The 22,492-nt window shown below is 52.4% G+C and overlaps 1 protein-coding gene across 9 annotated transcripts in view; it reads right to left on the bottom strand.

The window, feature by feature from the left end:
- CCDC57 (coiled-coil domain containing 57) overlaps positions 1–22,492 on the bottom strand; it is a 105,383-nt gene that overhangs the window by 16,136 nt on the left and 66,755 nt on the right. For 4 of the 9 annotated variants that reach the window (XM_047832729.1, XM_047832726.1, XM_047832727.1 and 1 more), the window contains exons 17-20: positions 20,610–20,735; positions 20,276–20,367; positions 12,654–12,788; positions 12,000–12,216 (exon numbers count right to left, since the gene is read on the bottom strand). In XM_047832729.1, the coding sequence (XP_047688685.1) occupies positions 12,000–12,216; positions 12,654–12,788; positions 20,276–20,367; positions 20,610–20,735 (570 nt within the window). Of the gene's footprint in view, positions 1–11,999; positions 12,217–12,653; positions 12,789–20,275; positions 20,368–20,609; positions 20,736–21,896; positions 22,125–22,492 lie in introns of those variants that run through there. The other 5 variants (XM_047832725.1, XM_047832724.1, XR_007146852.1 and 2 more) reach the window with 5 other exon arrangements.

A 22,492-nucleotide genomic window follows, 5' to 3' on the forward strand; every position in this document is an offset into this window, starting at 1 on the left:
CTGTACATACAAGTCCCATAACACATTGTGAATAGGTGTATTTTAAATGATTGGTGTTTAAAGAAAAATGTAGGCCTCTCCGCGTTCCTCTCTGTTGGCCCGGGTTTCCATCTGGTCCCTTTTCCCTTCAGCCTGAGGAGTGTCCGCTAACGGTCCACATAGTACAGGTCAGTTGGTGGTAAGTTCTATCAGATTTGTTGGTCTGTGAAAGTTCTTACTCTGCCTTAATTTTTGGAGGCTATTTTTGCTAGCTATAGAATTCTATCTCGACAGCTTTTCCTTTCTTTCGGCACTTTAAACCTGAAGAGACTTTGTCTTCTGGCTTGCACAGTTTCTGAAGAAAAGTCTTCATGCCATCTTTGTTCATCTCTATGTGATGTGTCCTTTATTCTTCCTTTGACTCCTTTTAAGATTCTCTTTATCACAGATTCTCAGAAGCTTGATTACGATGCTCCCTGGGTGCCAAGCTCACGTGTGTGTTTAGCCAGTTGCTTGGGGAAGCTGCACTTCCTGGGTCTGTGCGTTAAGAGTTTGCATCAAATTTAGGGGAAAATCTGGTCATTATATCTTGAAATACTTTTTCTCGCCCTATCCCTCCCCCTTCTGTCCTCCCCCGTTTCTCTCTTTGTGCATCATTTAGGACAGATTCTATTCCTATTCCTTTGAGTTCTCTGTTCTTCCTTCGACCATCTTTATTCTTGGGTTAATTCCGTCCAATGAGCTTTCTTTACCAAATATCGGAGTTTTCATCTCTACGAGTTTTGTTTGGTGCCTCTCCTGTTTCCAAGCTTATTACGTACATGCTTTTTTTTTTTAAATACTTAGATACAGTCATGCCGGTTCTTTAAACGTCTTTGCTTGTTCCCTCATTTCTGTTATTTCTGGGCCTCTACTGACTGGTTTTCCTCTTGCAAATGGATCACGTTTCCCTGTTTCTTCATGTGTCTTATAATTTTTGATTAGGTGTTAGGCACTGTAATATAATATTTTCTTGAAAAATACTTTTGTTCTAGAATGCTGGGTTTTGTTTTGATAGGCAGTTAGGTTCCTTGGTTGGTCATTTCAAAGACTGTTTTTAAGCTTGTCTAGGCTAAGTCTACATGGGCCTTCATTCCAGAGATACCCACCCTACTACGGACGTGTGACTTCTCTACGTCTCCACTGAATGAAGGTGCTGATGGGGGCTCAGCACTCTGACTGAATATCTCCCTACCCTGTGAGAGCTCTGGAAATGGTTCAGCTTACAAGTCGCTTGTCTTTCCTTTGCCTGGAACTGTGGAGCTTTATTCTATACATCTGGGGCTAACACGCAGTGAGGACTCAAGAGAATGTCTATGCAGGTTTCTGGAGTTCTCTTCTGTATATACCCTCCTTTCTGGACTCTGTCCTGCAACTGCCAGCCCCTTCTGCCTTCCCAAACTCCAATTCCCATTTCCCCAACTCAGTACGGCTTCTGAGTTCTATTTGGCACCCCCCTCCCTATGACTGCAGCCCAGAAACTGCCTTCAGACAGAAAGCCAGGGGGTCCTGGAACTTGCCACGTTGGTCTTCCTTCTTTTACGGACCATAGTCCTATGCTGTTGGCCAATGTCCGAAAACAGTCGTTTCATATATTTTGCCCAACTTTCTAGCTGTTTATGGAGGGGTGTTAAAGTCTAGTCCTTATAACAGCCTAGCCTGAAGACGTGAGGGCTAGCCATGCTGTGGCCCCAGAATACATACTGTGGAAGAATAAGCTGATTTCACTATTTCTTAAAGTATTTACTTTGTTGTAAAAGTTATTTCAATACCAGTCGTTTCCCAAGTGGTAGTAAATGTTTCACCACAGTACGGTCAAGAGAAGAGCCAACAAAGATCTATTTGACGACACTTCTCAAGAAGTTTAGAGGATACTCCGCACTTCTTAAAAAGCCTCGGGTTATAATTGGCGTGGGCAGGCAGCTGGCGTGGCTCACCCGTTCAGAACACAGCGCCGCTCCCTCCTTTGACCAGAACGTCGTTCTGGGACCTTCTTTAGCCGTGATCACAATGGTGCTGAGGGGCGGCAGACGCCAACCTGTGGCGATTTCACTGGTGTGCGGGTGCTCACATCCACTCCTGTCCTGACAGCGGTGACAGGCAGAGCCAAAGAGATAAAGGGTGCTGGGCAGTGAGGGCAGGACCTGTCACCCCCTGGGGTCCTGGGACCGTCACAGTCACAGTGCTGAATAAGTCTCCCCGCTCTCGTGGACAGCTCCCAACCCGATCTGCCTCACGAGGTCTCCGAGGCAGTGGTCGGTGGGCGTGTGTGCCAGGCCCTCCAGTGGGAAGCAACTCGCCCTGTTTCCAGCTTGTGTTCCTGGAGCCCAGCCAACAAGCCCTGACTGGCGATTGCATCAGGACATCTTTCTGGTGCAGAGGACAAGCCCTTCCCGGCCCTAGCTGGCTTCCTTCCCCGTGGCTCGGGCTGCTGGTCTCTGAGCGAGGTCTCACAAGGCTCTGCCGCGGCTGCCCACCTCACTGCCGCTCACATTCCAGAAAGGTTCTCAGACCCGAGGAGCGTTCTCTGGTTAGTGTGCCAAAGAACAGAATGTAATGTTCCAGGTGTGTTTACAATGGGACCACAAGCTGTGCTCTGAGGTCACCTACCCTATGTGATTTTAAGCTTTTCTTACTTATCACAAGGTGGCTACCACTCAAAAACAGTGCTGGGCCATCAGCCTGCCCTCCTGCGCTCAACCAGAAACGCAAACACGACTGTGGGGAGGTCAGATGGCAGTATTCCTGGTCTCGATGGTGTGCGGACAAGGTAACTCTAAAGTCCCGTGCCTACAGTACGTTTTCATGTCCTCAGAGCCACGGCCAAATCAATCCGATTTCAGAGGAAGGTCCAAAGCACACGCATCCCTCCAGAGAAGGCGTGGAGTGGTCTCTGCTCAAGAACACAAGGGCACAGATGAGATGGCACCCGGGGGCCCACTCGGCCCTAGCCAGAGGCAGGCGACACACCACGGGACGGACAGGTGGACAAGGCCAGGGGGGCCTGCTGCGCTTGCCCTGCAGTATGGTCACGCGGGAACGTACCGCGACCCTCGAGTAAAGGGAACCCCAGTTATACCAGCAGTCACCTGACGCCCCAGTCTGGGACGGCCCTTGGCCACAGGCCGGGGCCTCTCTCTGGAGCCCACCCGGCCGATCTGGCCGGTCCGGGTCATCGGAGCATTTTCTTTGTCTTTTGTCAAGCGTGTAAAATCGTGAACGTGGTAACGCGGCTCCTGGCTACAAGACCACACGCTACCAGGCACGGCTGGATCTGGCTCACCGCAGGCGTAGCTTGCGGACTGAGCTGCGATTTGGTCCACACTCTGATTTTTTAATTAGTTGCCAATTTTCAAAAACGAAAACGTTCTATGTAAAAAGCAAGATTTCCAGTTCTTTTGGAAAACGGGAAGATCTGGCTTGTCGGCCATCTCCCCCCGAGGAGCAGAAGTAGGGTGGCATCACCCCGGACGGGGCACACCCGCCAGCCCGTCGCTGCCCCACACGGTCGGCACGGCCCCTGCACGCCTTCGCCCCGCCGCCCGCTGCCTGGGGCCTGCGGGCACCCGCATCCGGGACTCGTCTGGGCCAGTGGGCTCAGGGTCTGGAGTCCGACGGCCTGGACTCTGGTCTCGATCCGCTACCGGGGAGCTGGGAGACGCGGGTGAGCAACCTAGCGTTTCTGGGCCTATGACTCCACCTCTGACTGCACGGCCCCGACCTCCGGCCTCCAGGAGCTGCTGCGGGAGGCCACCGCCGGGAGGCTCACACCCACCCTATGCAGCAGTGGCCAGAGGCTCCGCAAACGTTTGGGCTGTGATCAAGAGAGGGCCGTTTTTGTTTTTTCTGGATGGTCAGGTAACAACAGCCTGGCAGTGTGGTTATCTGAGTAGGTGTCCTCTCTGTCGAGAGATCTATAGAAGTGTTCTCACTACACAGGACTTGAAATTAATTTTGGAGTAGTAGCTGGTTGATAGCATCATGTGTACCTTTTCTTAACATTTTATGCAATCCTTCTTAAGGGGAAAAACGTTTAATTTCAAGAAACACCAATGTAATTTTCAAAAGAACAAAAATTGAAGAAAAAGAACACCAACATCGCTCGCTTTAAAAGTCGTAGTCCTCGCCCTTCATCGTTTTTGATTCGGTCATCCTCAGTGGGGGGATGAGGGTCCCCCCACACACGCTGGGTGTGCTGTGGGACCTTCTCAGGCCCCAGGGGAGACATCTGGGGAGCGCCCTCCACCAGTACACAAGGGGCAGAACACGGAGAACACGGTGGGTGTTCAGTGGGTGAGGTCTTGAGGTCTTGAGGACAGACCCCGCCTCCCTTTCTGGGGGAGTGTGACCCCCCCTCCCCCGACACACCCCAGCTACATTCCTCAGGAGCTGCCTGCCATTATCAATCTGACCTCTGGGACAGCCTTGGCCTTTCCCCCAGAGGTCCGCCCCTGTTCCAGTCGGGCCTGTCCCCTCGGGAACTCCAGGAGTGCAAGGGGGGCTGGGGACCTCTGGCTGGGGGACAGCGGCCTTGGGCAGGAGCTCCGTGCCCCGGGCGGGTTTCCTCACTTGAAAACGGGATTCCAGTAGCTCTGCAGATGGGTTTACTACTGTGGGGGTGACTGCATTCATTTGTAAAAAACAGATCTCCGGCCCGCCGACCCCAAGCTGGGGCCCGGTCCCTTCTAGAGCACACTTCTCTGTCCCTGTGTGTTCTGACTGTCACAAATCACAGCGAACACGCACTTGCTGCTAGCTTTCAGTCACCTTACAATGGGTACGAATCCTAACAACACGCAAAACACACAGAAGGCGGCCAGCTTCACCCACAATTTAAAAACTTGCAAACTAAAGCCAATAATGAAATACATTTTTCATCTGCCAGACTGGCAAGAAAGAAAATGCCGGATAAAAACACAGCCGCACTAGAGTGAGGAAAGACACTCTTACACCCTGCAGCCACGGGCACGAACGAATCGGGCCAATTTTTTGGGGGCGATTTGGAAATAGCTTGCAGAACTCCAACCACTCACACCTTTGACCCAGTGATTCCAGATGCTGTTCTGACGACACCCTCCCACGGCCCTCCCTCCACGCCGCGAGCTTCGCTGCAGCACCACCTTAGGAGCTAAGACCACAGGCCACCCGAAGTCCAGGCATACAAGGCGGTTAAAGAACGTCCTCGCGCCCCACGTCACCGAACTACCCGGGACGGGGTCGAAGGAGCACGCTGCCTGCTGGCACACGTCCCTGGACACAGCGGGCGCACACGTGTGCTCGCCGTCTGCTTCTGCAGTCACAGAGCGCAGGGCAGGCGCGGAGAGGGGCAGGGGACCCGACCGCCGTGGTCAGAGGGGGCAGGGGGCGCGGGGCCTGACTTCTCCCCAGCAACCCTGGGCACCATTTCATTTCCCGGCCACACGGAGGCGTCACTCCTGACCCGCCGAGGTCAGGAGCCCCCTTTGCTCCAGTGGGCGTCCCACACCCTGAGCGCCACGGCGTGGCTGGGCCACCTGGGAGGCGGAGTGCTCTAACCACCCCTGGAGCGGCTGCGTCATACGTGGCCCTCCCAGATGTCCCAGCACCCGGCGTCGCCTTCCGGGTGGGGCCCGGCTTTCCGAGGCAGGTGCCGCTTTGCCGGTGGGCCCGACAGCTGCCTTGGCTGAGTGCTCCTGTCCTGACTGATGTGGATGAGCCATCGCCGTGTGACTGACCTTGGTCATCTGTCAACCCAGCCTTTCCAGTTGGGTTGTTTTTGAAGTTAAAAAATAATCACTTTAGAAACATGTGATTTTTATTTATTTTTTTTAAAGTTCACTTATTTGTTTTGAGAGAGAGAAAGAGAGCGCATGCTATCAGGAAGGAGGCAGACAGAGAGGCAGAGAATCCCTGTGCTGTCAGTGCAGAACCTGATGCGGGTCCTGATCTCACCGACGAGCTTAACCGACTGCGCCTCCCAGGAGCGCCAGAAACGTGTGATTTTTAAACCACTAGATACTCAGTTCCAACTCCGTACATTTTTAGGTTTGATTTTAAGCCACTGAACTCTGCGTGGGAGGCATTTTAGCGTGTGGCCGGCACTGCTGGTGGGCAGTCGTGTGCCGGGCCATCCTGTGTCGGCCTCTCCTCACGGAACATATGCCCACAGCTAGAAGGTTCCTGCTGTGTGTGGCCTCTTCCCCGTGCATTTTATTGGCCTGGAAAACCACTCATTTCGCTTCAAGAGAAACGTCCATATTTCAGTTAGAATTACACTGACTCCTTAGTGTAGAGAAAACAGCTTTGTAGTATGTAATACTCCCATCCAGAAGAGTTGACTTATAAAGATGTACTTTTCCCACAATGCCTGGTAGGGTCTCTCATCACATGGTTTTCCTGAGAGCACAGACCGCTGGGCTGCAGACTCAGGGCCTCCCTGGGCTCCATTCTCTCCAGTCACCTCCCTGCTCAGCTCGACTGAGCACCTGTTGTGCACCTGCTGTGCTAGCCCTGCCCCAGCGCCAGGCTGTCCCGGGACGGAGTGGGGGGGGGGGGGGGGGGGCGGTGCGCTAGTGCTGAGGGAGGGGAGGAAGCCAGCTGGAAGGTGATGGGCCACAGGCAGGTGGTCTGAGAGGAAGGTGGGGGGGAGGTGTCCAGAGGTGTGGGCAGGAAGGGCCTGGGCTGCATGGGGCTCCGGGGAGGGGTCGCAGCCCCAGGCTCTGCAGCAAGGAGAGAGGACAGAAGAGTAGGGTCAGGGTCAGCGTGGAGCAGGGGTGGGGGTGGGGGGTCAGGAGAAGGGGCCGGATCCCTCGGGCAGGGTGGAGAAGGGGGGGGCATGGTGACCCCGAAGTCCTGGGTGCAGTTGTGGGTCTGGACCCCAGGCACCTGTGCAGACCCAGGGGGTCAGGCTTGGGCTCAGGCCCTGCCCTGGGACAGGGTTGCAGCAGGGCCTGGCCAGGCCTCCTGGGGCAGTAGGGAGGCCAGGAGGGGCTCTGGTCCCACCTCAGAAGCAAAAGGAGTACGTCTTTTCAGCGCCAAGAGCCAAGCGCTTGAGAAATACCGTGTAATGGAAGCAACCCTTCATGTTATTAAGTGCAGATGTCACACACTGTTACACTATTTCATTACTGGTTTTGACTTTTCATGACTGCTAGGACTCACAGTTTGTTCCTCACGACGCACGGAAAACTTACAAAAGGAGAAAGACGCTTCAGGCTCCATAATGGAGCCTCTAGATTGCCTGTCTGGACGGATCGCCCACGTTGTACCTAATCATAAATGCTTATGATCACAGGTTTACGTCCGAAGCAGAGTTACTGGCTTCCTGAGAGTATCACCGAAGAAACCAGTAAGGTTTTAAAAAGTATTCTGAGGGGCGCCTGGGTGGCGCAGTCGGTTAAGCGTCCGACTTCAGCCAGGTCACGATCTCGCGGTCCGGGAGTTCGAGCCCCGCGTCGGGCTCTGGGCTGATGGCTCGGAGCCTGGAGCCTGTTTCCGATTCTGTGTCTCCCTCTCTCTCTGCCCCTCCCCCGTTCATGCTCTGTCTCTCTCTGTCCCAAAAATAAATAAACGTTGAAAAAAAAAAAAATTAAAAAAAAAAAAAAAAAGAAAAGAAAGAAGTGTGGGGAGAGAAGCAGGCCTTCTGACGTGATGCTCGGAGCTGCTGCAGCTCTTCTGGACCATCAGGAGGAGACAGAGCCCCAGACCAGCCAGCCCCTGGCTCGTCTGCCTCTGGGCTCGACGCGCAACTTGACGGACTCCTATGTTTTGGTCAGCGAGTCAGTGCCACTGCCGTGGCGTGCTCACTGCGTGTCAGGAATGTGACCAAATGCTCACCACCTCGGCTGTCTCCTCCTGGGTCCAGTGAGCACGTATAAGTTTCTGGGGCTGCTTTAAGTCACCTTCAGGAGGCCGTCTGTGACCTGTGCACAGCAGGTCAGGGCTGCCGAGGGGCTTCGCCGGGCACCGGCACTGCCGCTGTGCTCCTCCCCACCCAGAACGGTCCCCGCTGCCACCTGCAGCAGCCGGCTGGCCGCCCTGCTCACCAACTGGCCCCGCTTGGCCCCTGCTTCTGCCTGCTTCCCGACTCGCCGCCCTCCTGATCCCTGAGCCATGGCTCTGTACCACTTAAAAGCAGGAAAGGAAGGGACTCTGACAGGAAGCCACCACCAGACCGTCTCTTCCACCCGCACGTGGACGGGTGTGGCCTCTCGGAACTGCTGCTTTTCAAGAGCACGGCTTCTGGAAGAAGTCGTCTGCCCCATTCTTCCCTCCAGCTCCTCCCTCCTGGAAGACTGGCACGGCTGTGTCGCCCGCCCGCGGGGACCACCTGTAAGCCCACACTAACCTTCACCTTGCGTCCTGACCTCACCTGGCCTCCCTGCCACACGCCCCGGGGAGACCACTCTCTCTCTCTTTAAGACTTTCTATTACAAAAGATACCCAAAAAGTTTCATCAAACACATGTACATGTACAGTTTAAAGTATAAAAATAAAATACCTTGAAGAATAAAACAAACATTGGGGCGCCTGGCTGGCTCAGAGGAGCGTGCAACTCTTACTCTCGGGGTCGTGATTTCGAGTCCTGTGGTGGGTGTAGAGATTACTTAAATAAGGAAAAGTTAGGGGCGCCTGGGTGGCTCAGTCAGTTGGGCATCCGACTTCGGCTCAGGTCATGATCTCGCGGTTCGTGAGTTCGAGCCCCGCGTCGGGCTCTGTGCTGACAGCTCAGAGCCTGGAGCCTTCTTCGGACTCTGTCTCCCTCTCTCTCTGCCCCTCCCCTGCTTGTGCTCTGTCTCTCTCTCTCTCTCAAAAATAAATAAAAACATTAAAATAATAATTCTTCACCTTCTTGAGGCAAGTGGCTCAGTCGGTTAAGCATCCAACTCTTGATTTTAGCTCAGTCATGATCTCAGCTTGTGGCTTTGAGCTCTGCGTCAGGCTCTGTGCTGACAGTGTGGAGCCTGCCTGGGATTCTCTCTCTCTCTCTCTCTCTCTCTCTCTCTCTCTCTCTCTCTCTTTCTCTCTCTCTCTCTCTCTCTCCCACTTCCCCACTTGTGCTGGCTGTCTCTGTCCCTCTCAAAATACATAAACTTAAAAAATTCTTCACTTTCTTGCCACGTATGGACCCCTTCAAGTGGGACTATGGCATTTTTCAAAAAGGCAAGCCCTGCTTTCTTTCTTTTCTTTTCTTTTCTTTTCTTTTCTTTCCTTTCCTTTCCTTTCCTTTCCTTTCCTTTCCTTTCCTTTTCCCTTTCCTTCCTTCCTTCCTTCCTCCCTCCCTCCCTCCCTCCCTCCCTTCCTTCTTTCCTTCCTTCCAAGTAGGCTCCACGGCCAGCATGGGGGTCGAACTCCCCACCCCGAGATCAGGAGGCCCCGACAGTGGTATTTTCTGTGGACACGTGCAAAGGAAGCCAGTCCGGCACTTAGCCGGCTATGTTGTGAGAAATGGGGCTAGAGTTTTATGCTTAACTAGAGCGAGTCAGATGTGAGGCAGAAATAAAAGTCCTCCCCACATGGATGGCCTCAAAGAGTTTCCCATATAAAAATTCTCTTTTAAAGCTATTCTGGAAGAAGAACAACGTATCTTAGAGGCTACTAAGGTAGCCACGGATAAGTTTGAAGGAATTGAATCAAATTTATTTTGTCTAAAAGACACCCCTCCCCAACAGCTAGTATCCTCATGGATGGTAACAGAAAAATGCAGATGTCCACAAGTTTAAGAAACTGATGGGTGAAATGAAAATAAGCTGGGAGTAACCACCAGAAGAATAAAACTTGAGTGTCACTTAAAAACAGGCTGGAGGTGGAAAATGTGGCCTATTCAATGAAAGGCGTGAGAAGATAAAAAATTCTTCAAGCACGCCAAGCAGAAAACACACAAAAAGCCATCGGAGGGAAGTGCCGGCAACGAGGGCTCACAGGGAAGAGCATGTACGGAGCCCCCGTGGCAGACTCGCACACGGGTCAGCGGGGCACAGGGGACGGGGACGGCGCTGTCCTTTCTGCAGAAGGTGCCGCCCCGACAGATGGGCGCGGGAAGGCGGGGAATCAAAGGAAGCCGGTGAGTCAGTGAAATACGAAGCAAGCAGGGCTGAGGCCCACCTGGGAAACCCAGGGGCAGAGTCTGGGGAGGAACATGAGGCTAAGACGGCGCGGGAATAGCCAGGAAAACGCGCAGAAAGGCACAGCGAGGAGAGGCCGGGCCGGCCGAGGGCCACGTGGCGGTCACGGCTCCAACAGCCCAGCACCGCCCACGGGGGGCAGGTGGAGACCCGGGCGCCGTGGTGGGATGGGCCGGACACAGACGCCCTGGGGAAGTCAGCACCGCAGTGGGAGCGGGACTTCCGACCAGAGGGCAACAAGAGGGCAGCACGGCCACTAGTGGGCGCCGCTGGGCCATCGGGACGAAAACTCAGTTTGGTTCCTATTTTGTAACGTATACGGTGATAAATTCCAAATGATTCAGGGATTTACACTTTAAAAAAATGAAGCCATAAGTATTAGAAGAAATCAGGGAAGAATAATCTCCAATTGTGGCGTGGAAAAGGCCAAAAAAAGGCACAGGAACCAGAAAGGGTTAAAAACATGAACACTAACTACACACACACGCAAAAATACACACATGACAAAAACCACCACAAGCCGAAAGTCAAATGAGAAACTGCCGGAAGGTGGGAAAGTATTTGTAAACTGTGTCTCGGGAAAGGGGTAATTTCCATCAGGAAGGACAAGCTCCTATAGATGGAGCCCTGGCAGGCAGGAAGGGGCAGAGCGGGAGCCAGGGGAGAGGAGGGGACTCCTGCCCAGAGCCACTCGGGGGAACGCTGCACCACCTCGGACAGGAGACGCGGGTGACGTCCGCAGTGCCGTGTGCGCAGCCTCGCACACCCTGCTGGTGTCCGTGTGAGCGGGGGTGGTCCCACGGACCCCACCGGACCAGACCTTCCCGAACTAGAAATACACCTGCTTTTCGACCTGGCAACCCCCACTCTGGGGACTCACATACAGGCTTTTAGCGGGAGGCATGTGTCCCAGGCCATCACCGTAATGTGACTTGTATGGCAAAAGATTGGAAATGACCTAAAATATCCACCGCAGGGACAACAGTCCCATCGGTCAGGGCACATCTACACAACGAGGTCAGGGCACACGTGGGGCTGAGACCCCTAACCCTGTGGACGGATTCTGAAGGGATTCCCTCAGGCTTCCGGCCACTGCTCGGGGTCAGGCTGCTCTCCCGAAAGAGCAAATGCATCTCCTGGACGCCCGCGAGGACCTGGCGGGGCAGGGACAAGGACACACGGGCGTGCTCGGGAGGCCGGAGGGTGGCCGGCCCTCCCAGACAGAAGGACCGCACCAGCCCCCCGTGGAGGGGACCCCCCTGCAGCACCGGGCAGCACCCGAGTAGGAGGACTGGCACTGTGGTGACACAGCAGGAGCCCGCACAGGCGGATGGCCGGGGAGAACGCGGTGTCTGTCTGCACATCAGCCACGGCGGACCCAGCCCTCCTGGACAGCGGCGGAGGGGAAGCGTCTCGCCTAAGACAGGATGTCGACTCCCTCCATTCTGACTTCCTACTTTCTGAACGAGTAAGTTCTTCCTTCCAGCTTCTCTCTTACCTCAGGCAAAGCATCCGTGGCGGGAACAGAAACTACTCCTCGGCAACAAGAACCGCCCTGCAGGACGCCGGGCCCCCGGGAGACAGCCCCCGACAGTGATCTGCCTGACCCTCACCGCCCACCTACGCGGGCCCACCGACCGCCGGCCCGCATTCTCCCTGCATAACCCTGGGACCGTTTTCCCCACTTTGCAGACCGTCTTCGAGTTGCTCGCCCACGGTCCTCCTGACATCGGCCTCGCTGCAGTAACCACCCTTCTCCTGTCACATCCGCTCGTCTCTCTGCCTCTGGAGTGTGCTGGTGACGAGTGGCCGAGCCTGGCGTGTCTGGGACCCCAGAGCCAGGCACTCGTGCGCCCCCGTGTCCCGGCCCCAGCCTACCTGGCACAGAGTCGTCCTGGGACGTGAGGCCGGAGGGGCTGGATCCCAGGTCCAGTAACTTCCACGTGTCCCGGAGGGGACCACTGGCTGGTGATGAGGAGCTTCGGGTGTGGTGGCTCTTTTCCTCACGGGATTCTTGAGCCAGGTGTGGCTTTGGGGACCGGCTTTCCTTCTGCCGAGCTGATCTGTAAGTCGCCCTGGAGATCCCGTGTTGCCTCTACGACAGTAAACAAAGACAGAAACAGCCCTCAGAGTCCTGCTGGGTGAGTGGTGGGACGGTGGGCACGGCCCTCGGTCAGGCCCGCGCTCCCCGGGCACTCCAGCTGGGGTTCCCCTGGGCTCCAGAAGGCCTCGCGATGTGCAGGGCAAAGGCAGTCCAGTCTCTATGGGAGGTGGGACCTGGAAAGAAGGACAGATACCCCAAAGCCCATGCTCTCCGGCCGCAAAGGCCCGCTGTGGGGGCCCGTGTGTGCCCCGGGGCGGGGGTCTCACTGTGCAAGGGCATGACGGAGACCCCCCCCTGCCCCCGCCCACGCGAGGAGAGGTGTCTGCTCCTGACGCCGCAGTCACTCAGGGCAACAGCCACCCACTGGGACAGAAGGCACACGGGTTCCCCACAGTGGGTCCCTGCACTGAGACGTGGCCCTGCTGTACCTGCCCCGACCCGGCCTCAGCTCCTGCTGTGCAGCCTGGCGGACTGGACCTTCTGCTGACGCTCTGGGCCAGGTGGGGCCGGGCCTCCCCGGGGTGTCCAGAGGAACGTTCTATCTCGGCGCTCTTAGAGCCCTGCTGTGGAAATGCAGAGAAAAGGACTCAGTGCCATGTCTCATCGAGGGGGCGTGTCACCCAGGTCTCCCTCAAAAGTAGGAAGAAACGCTGTCCCCAAGTCTCCGGTATCAGGGACTTGCTCACACTGGGGACTGGCCACAAGGGAGGGGCGTGGTCGTGTCCACGAGCCAGGATGACCACAGCAGGCCTTCAGTGGCCATCTGAGTGCCCCTCACATCCTTCAGGAGACCGAGAACCTAACGTCACACAGACCCTCCCAGGGCACATGTCCCTGGCACACCATCGGTGCATCGCTCTGATGGCTCTTTGCACCCTCTCTCTGTGGGGACGCCTGCAGGACGGCAGTCAAAAGGGAGCATGAGGGAGTTTCTAAAGAGGCACAGAATGAAACATGGAAGAAAATGTAAGAATTAAAAGCAGGGGCACCAGGGCAGAGCCCGGGCAGCAGGCCAGTGGGGCCCCTGGGAACCAGTCAGATCCACCAGCCTCCTCCCGCCCCAGGGAGCACTCACACCCACCACCCAGCTCTCCTCCGCTCTAGTTCAATCAATATTTGAGTTTTCAACTGAGAAACGCACACAAATCTTTTGGATTTAATTGACAGCCCCTGGGGCAGCACTGATAATAAACGGCTTTTCGCATTTGTTGAGGGACTCACTGTGCGTCTTCCTCTGTGCGTTCTGACCATACCCTTTGCTTATTTATCTACTGGTTAAAAAAGTGGGCCCCAGAGTCTCATCTTTTCTCACGTTTTAAGAAAGAAGTCATTTCACTGGATTATCAAAGGCATGGTAGTTTTGTAGTTTGAAAGAGATTAATAAAGTATAATAAAGTACTTTTCAAGTTTATTTATTTGTTTTGAGAGAGAGAGAGAGAGAGAATATCCCCATGAGGGCTCCATGCTGTCAGCACGGAGCCTGACTGGGGGCCTTGCACTCACAAACCTTGAGATCATAATCTGAGCCAAAATCAAGGATCAGGCACTTAACCAACGGAGCCACCCAGGCGCCCCTCGTGTAATAAAGTACTTAATGTACTAGAAAGAAGTGAAGGCACAGATAACAATATGCATGTTTTACTGTAACGGCTAACGGGCACATTTATTCTATGACTTAGGACATTTTCCTCAAGAACACGTATGCAGAAGTTTAATTAATTAATGCAGATGATTTGAAAAGTTATGAACAACTAGCTGAGGCACTTCCAAGTTTTAACAGCATTTCCCACAAGTGGAAAAAGCGTCCTCCAGGGGATGGGGTGTCTTCCAGGAGGGGGGTCCTCCTCCAGGAGAACGGGTCCCCTAGGGGAGGGGGTCCTCCAGGGGAGGGATCCTCTGGTGGAAAGTGCCATGGTCTTCAGCCCCTCTCCGTGGCCAGTCGTGCCCAGTTGTCTCAGGCCATGTCTCCTCGCCAGGCACACCGCCGTGCACATCTCCCCCACAGAGCCAGAGCCATTCCAGGCGGCCTGGCGCGTCCCCGCTGGCCCATGGCTCAGACCCTGCCCTTTGCTGAGGGCTTGTGTTTAGCTCCAGCAGAAGGCCCCCGACACCCCATGAGGTGTGTGTGCCCACGGACGAGGCTGGTGGGCAGCTCGGGGATCGCTGGTCCCAGACCTCCGCTCGCCTCCCCCCAGCCAGCTGCCAGGCCTCAAACCCGGATTCCTTCCTTCTCTCACACTCCACGTCCATCCCACAGCAAATCCAGATCTGACGCATCTCCTGGCCGGCCGCCCCCTCCTCCCAGCCAGGACCCCCCGCCGACTGGCCCCGCACCCACCCCCAGCTCAGCGTGGAGCCCAACGCCGCGGCCTCTGCCACCTCGCCAGGGCCGACTTGGAGCTCGCGTCACCCCACGGCCGAACAGGCCGCCCATCACCCACCTGGCGCTCTCTGATTTTATCTGACGCACACTGGAGACCGTTCGCGGGACAGCAGCATATGGTCTAGGCTCAAGAGTTTATGAAACTCCCACCCCCTTCAGAGAAGCGGAATATTAGCGAATAAAAAACTACACATACGCACACACGCACAGACACGGCTCTAGGATGCACGCACGATACTTTTCAACGACTGACGAGAGGCGGAAGGTTCTGGTCGTGTGGAGAACCACGCTGTGAACATTCTGAGGGCAGCGGCAGGCGGCCCGCGCCGGGGGGCTAAGGTGCCAGGCCCCGGCCGGCACGCGGCCGGCACGCTGGACGGGCATAAGCTCCCTGGAAGGGCAGCAGCATCCAGCCGGCCGGCCGGGAACCCGCTTGGGGCCCCTGGGGTGGAGCCAGAAGCACCCGCGCACAGAATTCAGCATCTACTCTGCGTAAAAACTCAGTAGATCAGGAGGAGAGAGCGCTGCTTTAAACTGACGAACGGTCTGAAAGAGGCTGGGCTACATAAACTCGCTGATATTTGACCGCTTTTAACCTACAAAAATGGCAATTTTGTAGGATTCAACATAATACCCAAACCTACAGCAAACTTCCTACTTGAAGATAAAATGCAAAAAGCATTTGGAGCTCCTGACTGGCTCGGTTGGTGGAGCGTGTGACTCCTGATCTCGGGGTTATGAGTTTGATCCCCATTTTAGACGTAGAGATTGCTTAAAAAAATAAAATCTTTAAAGAAAAACGCAAAAAGCACTGTCCAAGTCAGGACAAAGGTGTGGATGCCAGCTAGCCTGCTCTTGTTTCCACTGCATGGGAGTCCTGGCCAGGACAGCAGCACGAGACAGGACTGAGAAGGAAGGAGCCTGACCCCAGCAGGGGCTCTGTCCCCATAGAGAACCGAGGGAAAACTCTGGTCACACGCACCAGCACCAATCACTTCTGCAGAATTGCCAGATACCAAATCATCTGAGAAAAATCAACTAGGTTCCCAACGGCCTGCAACAGCTAGAAAATGTGTGTTCAGAAATATTCAAGATAAACGGTACAGTCATCAGAGTATTGCCCAGCGCTGAACAGGAATGAGCTTCTGAACCCTGAAAAGACGTGGAGGAAACGTAAACGCACGTAGCCAAGAGAAGGAAGCCAGTCCGAGAAAGGCCACGTAGCGTGTGATTCCAACTCTGTGACATCCCAGAAAAGGCAGAACTGCGGGGTCCGTAAAAAGCTCATTCGGCACCAAGGACGGAGTTGGGAAAAGGGGGAGGGATGCACAGACACAGAGGATTCCTAGGACAGTGAGACTACTCGGTGTGAGACCGTAACATGGACACACGTCAGCATCCGTTTGTGCAAACCCTTACGATGTCCAGCACGAGAGTGCACCGTGACTCTGGACTCTGGCGATAGCTGTGTGTCACTGAAGGTTCATCAGTTGTGACGGACACGCCATCTGGTGGGGGATGCTGATAATGGGGGAGGCAGAGGATATTCATAACAATGTTTATAGCAAAAAATAGCCTAAATGCCCACTGACAGAAGAATGGATAAATAAATGTTGATATATTCATACGATAGAAAGAATATACACAAACCAGTGTCTAGACCTGGAAAGCCATGCCTCACAGGTCAGACCCCACCCACCACCTTTTTTTGGTCCAGCCCATGAGCTAAGAACAGTTTTTACATTTTTATTTATTTTTTTAAAGATTTCATTATTTATTATTTTATTTTTTTACATTCATTTTATTTATTTTTGATAGAGCACAAGTGGGGGAGGGGCAGACAGAGAGGGAGACACAGAATCCGAAGCAGGCTCCAAGCTCGGAGCTGTCAGCACAGAGCCCGATGTGGGGCTTGAACTCACAAACCGCGAGATCATGACCTGAGCCGAGGCTGGATGCTTAACCGACTGAGCCACTCAGGCGCCCCTATTTTATTTTTAAAGTTTATTTTTACCTATTTATTTGAGAGCAACAGAGACAGTGAAAGTGGGGGAGGGGCAGAGAGACAGGGAGAGAGAGAAAGAATCCCAAGCAGGCTCCACACTGACAGCGCAGAGCCCAACGCAGGGCTTGAACTCATGAAACTGGGAGACCATGACCTGAGCCAAAATTAAGAGTCAGATGCTTAACCAACTGAGCCACCCAGGTGCCCCATGATGTTATTATTTTTAAGTAATCTCTACACACAATGTGAGGCTCGAACTCACGATCCTGAGATCAATCCTGAGGTCAAGAGTCATACACTCTACTAAGCCAGCCGGGTACCGAGTTTTCACATTTTAAAATTAAAAAGATTTTTTTTAATGTGTATTCATTTTTGAGACGGAGAGACAGAGTGCAAGCAGGGCAGGGGAAGAGAGAGAGGGAGACACAGAATCCGAAGCAGGCTCCAGGCTCCGAGCTGTCAGCACAGAGCCCGACGCGGGGCTCGAACTCACGAGCCGCGAGATCATGACCTGAGCTGAAGTTGGATGCTCAACCGACTGGGCCACCCAGGCGCCCCTACAGTTTTAAATAGTTGAAAAAAAAATCAAAAGAAGGATGTTTCATGACATGAAAATTACATGAAATTAAACATTTCAGGATAGGTAAAGTTTTACCAGAGCACCACCCATGCCCACCTGTTCACACACCACCTGAGACACCTTCAGGCTCATCGCGGAGCTAAACTGCCACAGAGAATGTAGGGTCCTTAAAAGTGGGGCCCTACATAGTTGGTCTCCAGCCCTTTACAGAAAAGTTTGCATCGGCCTTGATATTATCTCAGAAACATAGTGTTGGATGAAATCACCGTGCAGAAAGATACATACACGACCAGACGTGATTTATACGGATTTTCAAATATCTGCTGAGAGAAAGTCTGAAGGGGGGGGGGGGATGTCTGGTAGGACACTCAAGGGGGTTTTCACTTTATAACATTTTGTTTATTAAGTTGGATGGTGTAGTTACATTAGTCTTGGTATCTTCTTAGAAGTCTAAAATATTTATAATAAAAATATATAAATGACAATATCCACTGAGTAAAGACCAAACGGGGAGAACAGCTAAGAAAACTTTGTAAAGGGACGGAAACAAGGACTATTACAAAGCCATGGTATTAAAGGGGAAGAGACCCTTCACTGGGGCCATGTGGAAAATAAATGCGGACCTGAATCTCACAACGCACAGGTGTCACTCCACGGTCTGCAAAATACTGTCCTGGCTCTTCCAAAATGTCAGTGTTGTGAAGGACAAACAAGGTCAGAAGGCCCCCTCTGGGGTGGAGGAGATGTCCACACAAGCACCTGCACGTGACCGTGTGCACACCACGCACCTGCATAAATACATCTCCACGTGCACCACACACAACCACACACACTCACGCACAGGTACGCAAGTGCTAGAGGCAGCACGGGTCCCGGACTTGGGATTGGCAAATCTGAGTATAGAACATGTATGAAATTCTAGGATTGTGTTTTATTTTTGTTATTTTAGAGAGAGAGAGAGAGAAGAGCGTGGAAGTGTGTGCATAAGCAGGAGAGGGGCAAAGGGAGGCAGAGGGAGAGAGAGAGAATCTTAAGCAGGCTTCATGCTCAGCATGGAGCCCAACATGGAGCTTGATCCTGTGACCCTGGCTGGGACCATAACTTGAGCCAAAATCAACAGTTGGACGCTCAACCAACTGAGCCACCCAGGCACCCCATGGATCGTATTAATGTTATGTTTCCTAATTTTCATAATGTCAGAAGGTATCTTTGTTTTCAGACATGAAGGGGCTTATTCTTAGCTGGTCCACGAGCAAAGCTGTCTGACTCTGTGTGTCTCTCTCTACCTTTCCTCCATCTATATCTCTTTATCCATCCATCCATCTAACATCTGTCTATCATCTAACTCTCTATTATCTATCTATCCAACAGCGATATCATGTATCTATCCATCACCTACCCATCCATCCATCCATCCATCATCTATCCATCTATCATCTATCCATTATCTATCCATCTATCCATCCACCCACCTATCATCCATCCATCATTTATCTATCCATCTATCATCTATCTATCCATCCATCCATCTAAAACGTGGGGGAGGCAGAGGGAAGGAACAGAAAGAATGACAAACCAAATGTAGTAACGAGTTAACAACTGGTGAATCTAGGTGAAGGGTATATGTGTTATTTTTACAACTTTGTGTAAATTTGAAATCATTTCAAAATAAAACATTAATTTTAAAAATACGTAAGAGTCGAGATGTTTAGCACATGATAAAAATATCAATTCGAAGTCAGTGAGAAAAAGGAGGGTCATTACTTATGGGTGTCATGATAATTTGTGAGACAGAACAGCCAGAAGAAATGGGTGGATATTTACCTAAACTCAAAATAGAGAAAAACACTCTAAGCCAAAACCCAGTGAAATAAACCACTAAAGTACACTGGTGGAGCTCATTAAAGAAAGTTCTCTGTGGATTAAAAAACAAAAAAAAAGAAAACATATGACATACGGCATATGACAAAGGTTTATGATAGACAAGCAGCAGTTCCGTCATGTGTGAAAACCTCTTAAGAACTAACAAGCACAAGGATGCCTGGGTGGCTCAATCGGTTGGGCATCCAACTCTTGATTTTAGCTCAGGTCGTGATCTCATGGTTGTGAGATGGAGCCCTGAGTCGGGCTCTGAGCTGGGAGCCTGCTTGGGATATTCTCTCTCTCTCTCTCTCTCTCTCTCTCTCTCTCTCTCAAAACAAAAACTGACAAACACAGACATACAAGTAGAAAAATTAACAAAATACGTGTATAAATAACCCACAAAAGAAGACATACAAATGGCCGATAAACAGATTACAAACTTTAATACCACTAAGGATATAAAAAAACTTTTAAAAGATGCAACTTAAAAAAATTTTTTTTTAACGTTTATTTATTTTTGAGACAGAGAGAGACAGAGCATGAACGGGGGAGGGTCAGAGAGAGGGAGACACAGAATCCGAAACAGGCTCCAGGTTCTGAGCTGTCAGCCCAGAGCCCGACGCGGGGCTCGAACTCACGGACCGCGAGATCGTGACCTGAGCCGAAGTCGGCCGCTTAACCGACTGAGCCACCCAGGTGCCCCAAAGATGCAATTTTTTTAACCCATCATATTGGTGAAGATTTGAAAAATAATACCCAGGTGGGTAAAGCTACAGTAAAATATACATATGATATAATTTGTAATTTTATGTTTATTTTGTATTTATTTTTATTTTATTATTTTTTTAATTTTATTTTTTAAACTTATTTTTGAGGGAGAGAGAGCGAGCGAGCACTCACACAAGCAGGCTCTCCGATGTCAGCGCAGAGCCCAACGTGGGGCTCGAACTCACAAACTGTGAGATCATGACCTGAGCCAAGATCAAGACTCGGATGCTTAAACCGACTGCGCCGCCCAGGCGCCCCTGTTTTTGTAATTTTAAAAAACAGAAGGAACCACACTGAGACGTCACAGGTAACTATGTTCAGCTGCTGAAAAATGGAGACCTTTTCAATCATGTCTACTGGATTTTGACGTTTCGGTAATGAAACGCAATACTTAAGCAATTGGTAAAAAGTTGCTGAAAATGCTGCTCTTAGATACAGGAATAAGTATTACCTGAGCTGCAGAGTGGGGCTTCACCTGCCCCAAGGGTGCTCCACTCTGGTTCCAGGCCTCAGGAGTGGGCAGCGGTTGATGAGGTGGTTTCCCTAGAAGGAGAGAAGGATTCGCTTTCTCATTATTTCTCCTTCTCCTTTTGATTTTAAAGTAAGCCCTATGCCCAACACGGGGCTTAAACCCACACCCGGAGATCAAGAGTCACGTGCTCCACTGACTGAGCCAGCCACGCACCAGAAGGGTTTGCTTTCTGCGTGCACCTCACTTCTGGGTCTCCCTCACGCCCAGCACAAACCCCGAGAAGAACACCGCGTTCCTCCTCCACCCCAGTCACCTCTCTCCTGCAGCACGCGGTGGGGGGTGACGCGCACACAAGACGTCCCGCGGCTGCGTGTGGCCTGACACGGCTTCTCAAAGCAGAAATCAACACCTTCACTAACCGTCCCGAAGGGCACTCTCTCTGCAGCACAGAAAAGTAAGCAGCAGGAGGTTAAATGAATAAACTCGAAGATTCTGCCTGTCATCTTGCAAGCAGCCTGTCTTACTCAGAAATGATCCGGGTCGCCAAAGAATACCCATTCGTTAACTCAACTTGGGTTAAGTTACCTAAAAATCTAGGAAATGCATCTTTAAGCTGACAATACTACAAGATACAACTACTGTTGAAATAAGGTTTGTCAGAATAACGAATCATCGTGGCTAAACACAAGCTTAGCGAGGACTCCGAGGTTTTGGGGTGTGTGTGAGCTGTAAACACTGATATTTACCGTATTAGAAACTGAAACAGAAATTTTGAAAAAGCTTATTATCCATCCGTCTGAAGATGGTGGTGGACATATTGCATGTTATTAGCCTCTAGGTACTCAAGGAACCAGCCCTGTCACCGTGGAGCTCCAGCAACGGGTCCCAGAGAACTCTGTCAGCTTCCTCCAGGAGATAAAAGCACATGGGAAGGACAGAATTCGGAAGTGAACTTGTGTTCTTTAGATTTTAAACCCGGAGCTTAAAAGCCATGGAATCCGAAGACCCACGAATGGCCGACGAGCCCCTGCAGAGATGGTCCGCATCATTAGTCGTCGGGGAAACGCAGACTCTAAACCACAGTGAGCTGCGGCTTCTCACTCATCAGAACGGACAAGACGGGCAGTCAGTGGTGCCCAGGATGTGGAGAAGTCGGAACCCATGCAAACTGCCACTGGAAAAGTAAGGCGGTGCGGTCACTGTGCGAAAAGTTGCACTTCGATAAGGAGAGAAGAGGAGGAAAAACGAGACAAGAGGGAAATCTCTACAGCGAGGTCAGCGTGCCTGTCGTCGGGAGGACCATCCACGAGCCTGTGGAAAGGCTGCGTGGGTCTCGGCCGCGGTCTCAGCCACAGGCGCCCCCAGTTATTCGCTGTCAGCGCGTCTGGAGACCCACGGTCCCCCTCCTGACCTACTGTCACACACCCACAGCGTCCACCTCCTCCGTCTCCTCACGCAGGCATTTCTCTGTCTCACGGCATCACAGGAAAGGGGAGACAGCTCGGTAAGGCTGTGTTGAGACCACAGTCACAGCACTTTATTTACAATATATGGCTATAATCGCTCTATTTTCTTATTAGCTGTTATCCTAGTCTCTTACCGCGCTTAACTTGTAAACGTTATCGTGGGCGCGTACATCTAGGAAAAAACGTGGAATGCGTAGTGTTCGGTACTGTCTGCCGTTTCGGGCACCCCCCGGGGCTGAGGGGCCCGCTGTACTTTGGGCACAGGCTTCTGCTGGCGGTGCCTGGCCCACTCTGAGATGCTCCCAGTTGAGCGAGGCAGGATTTCCAGAGCTCCAGTCGAGAAGAACGTGGACTCTTCTGACCTGGAACCAAAATCCAGTGGATCAAGAATTGGTCACTGAGGACGGAAGGGATGGGCAGGGGCGATGGCAGCTCTTCTCTGGATACGTCGCTTTCACGGTCGACGTCCTAGCTCTAGACGGGGCCCGTTCTCCCTCCTCTTAGCCAGCCGCAGTCTGTAAGGCTTCAGGGGTCTCCGCTTTTGTGAGCTGATGTGAAACATCTCTAAGTGGCATCTTCCTAAGTCCTTCAGAACCCAGATACTCTTGTTGAGTCTTTTTTCTTTTTTTAAGTTTATTTGTTTTGAGAGAGAGAGAGCAGTGGAGGAGCAGAGAGAGAGAGAGAGAGAGAGAGAGAGAGAGAAAGTGAGTCCCAAGCAGGCTCCTGCTGT

This window comes from Prionailurus viverrinus, chromosome E1 (genome assembly GCF_022837055.1).
Source record: "Prionailurus viverrinus isolate Anna chromosome E1, UM_Priviv_1.0, whole genome shotgun sequence".
NCBI classification, from domain to species: domain Eukaryota; kingdom Metazoa; phylum Chordata; class Mammalia; order Carnivora; family Felidae; genus Prionailurus; species Prionailurus viverrinus.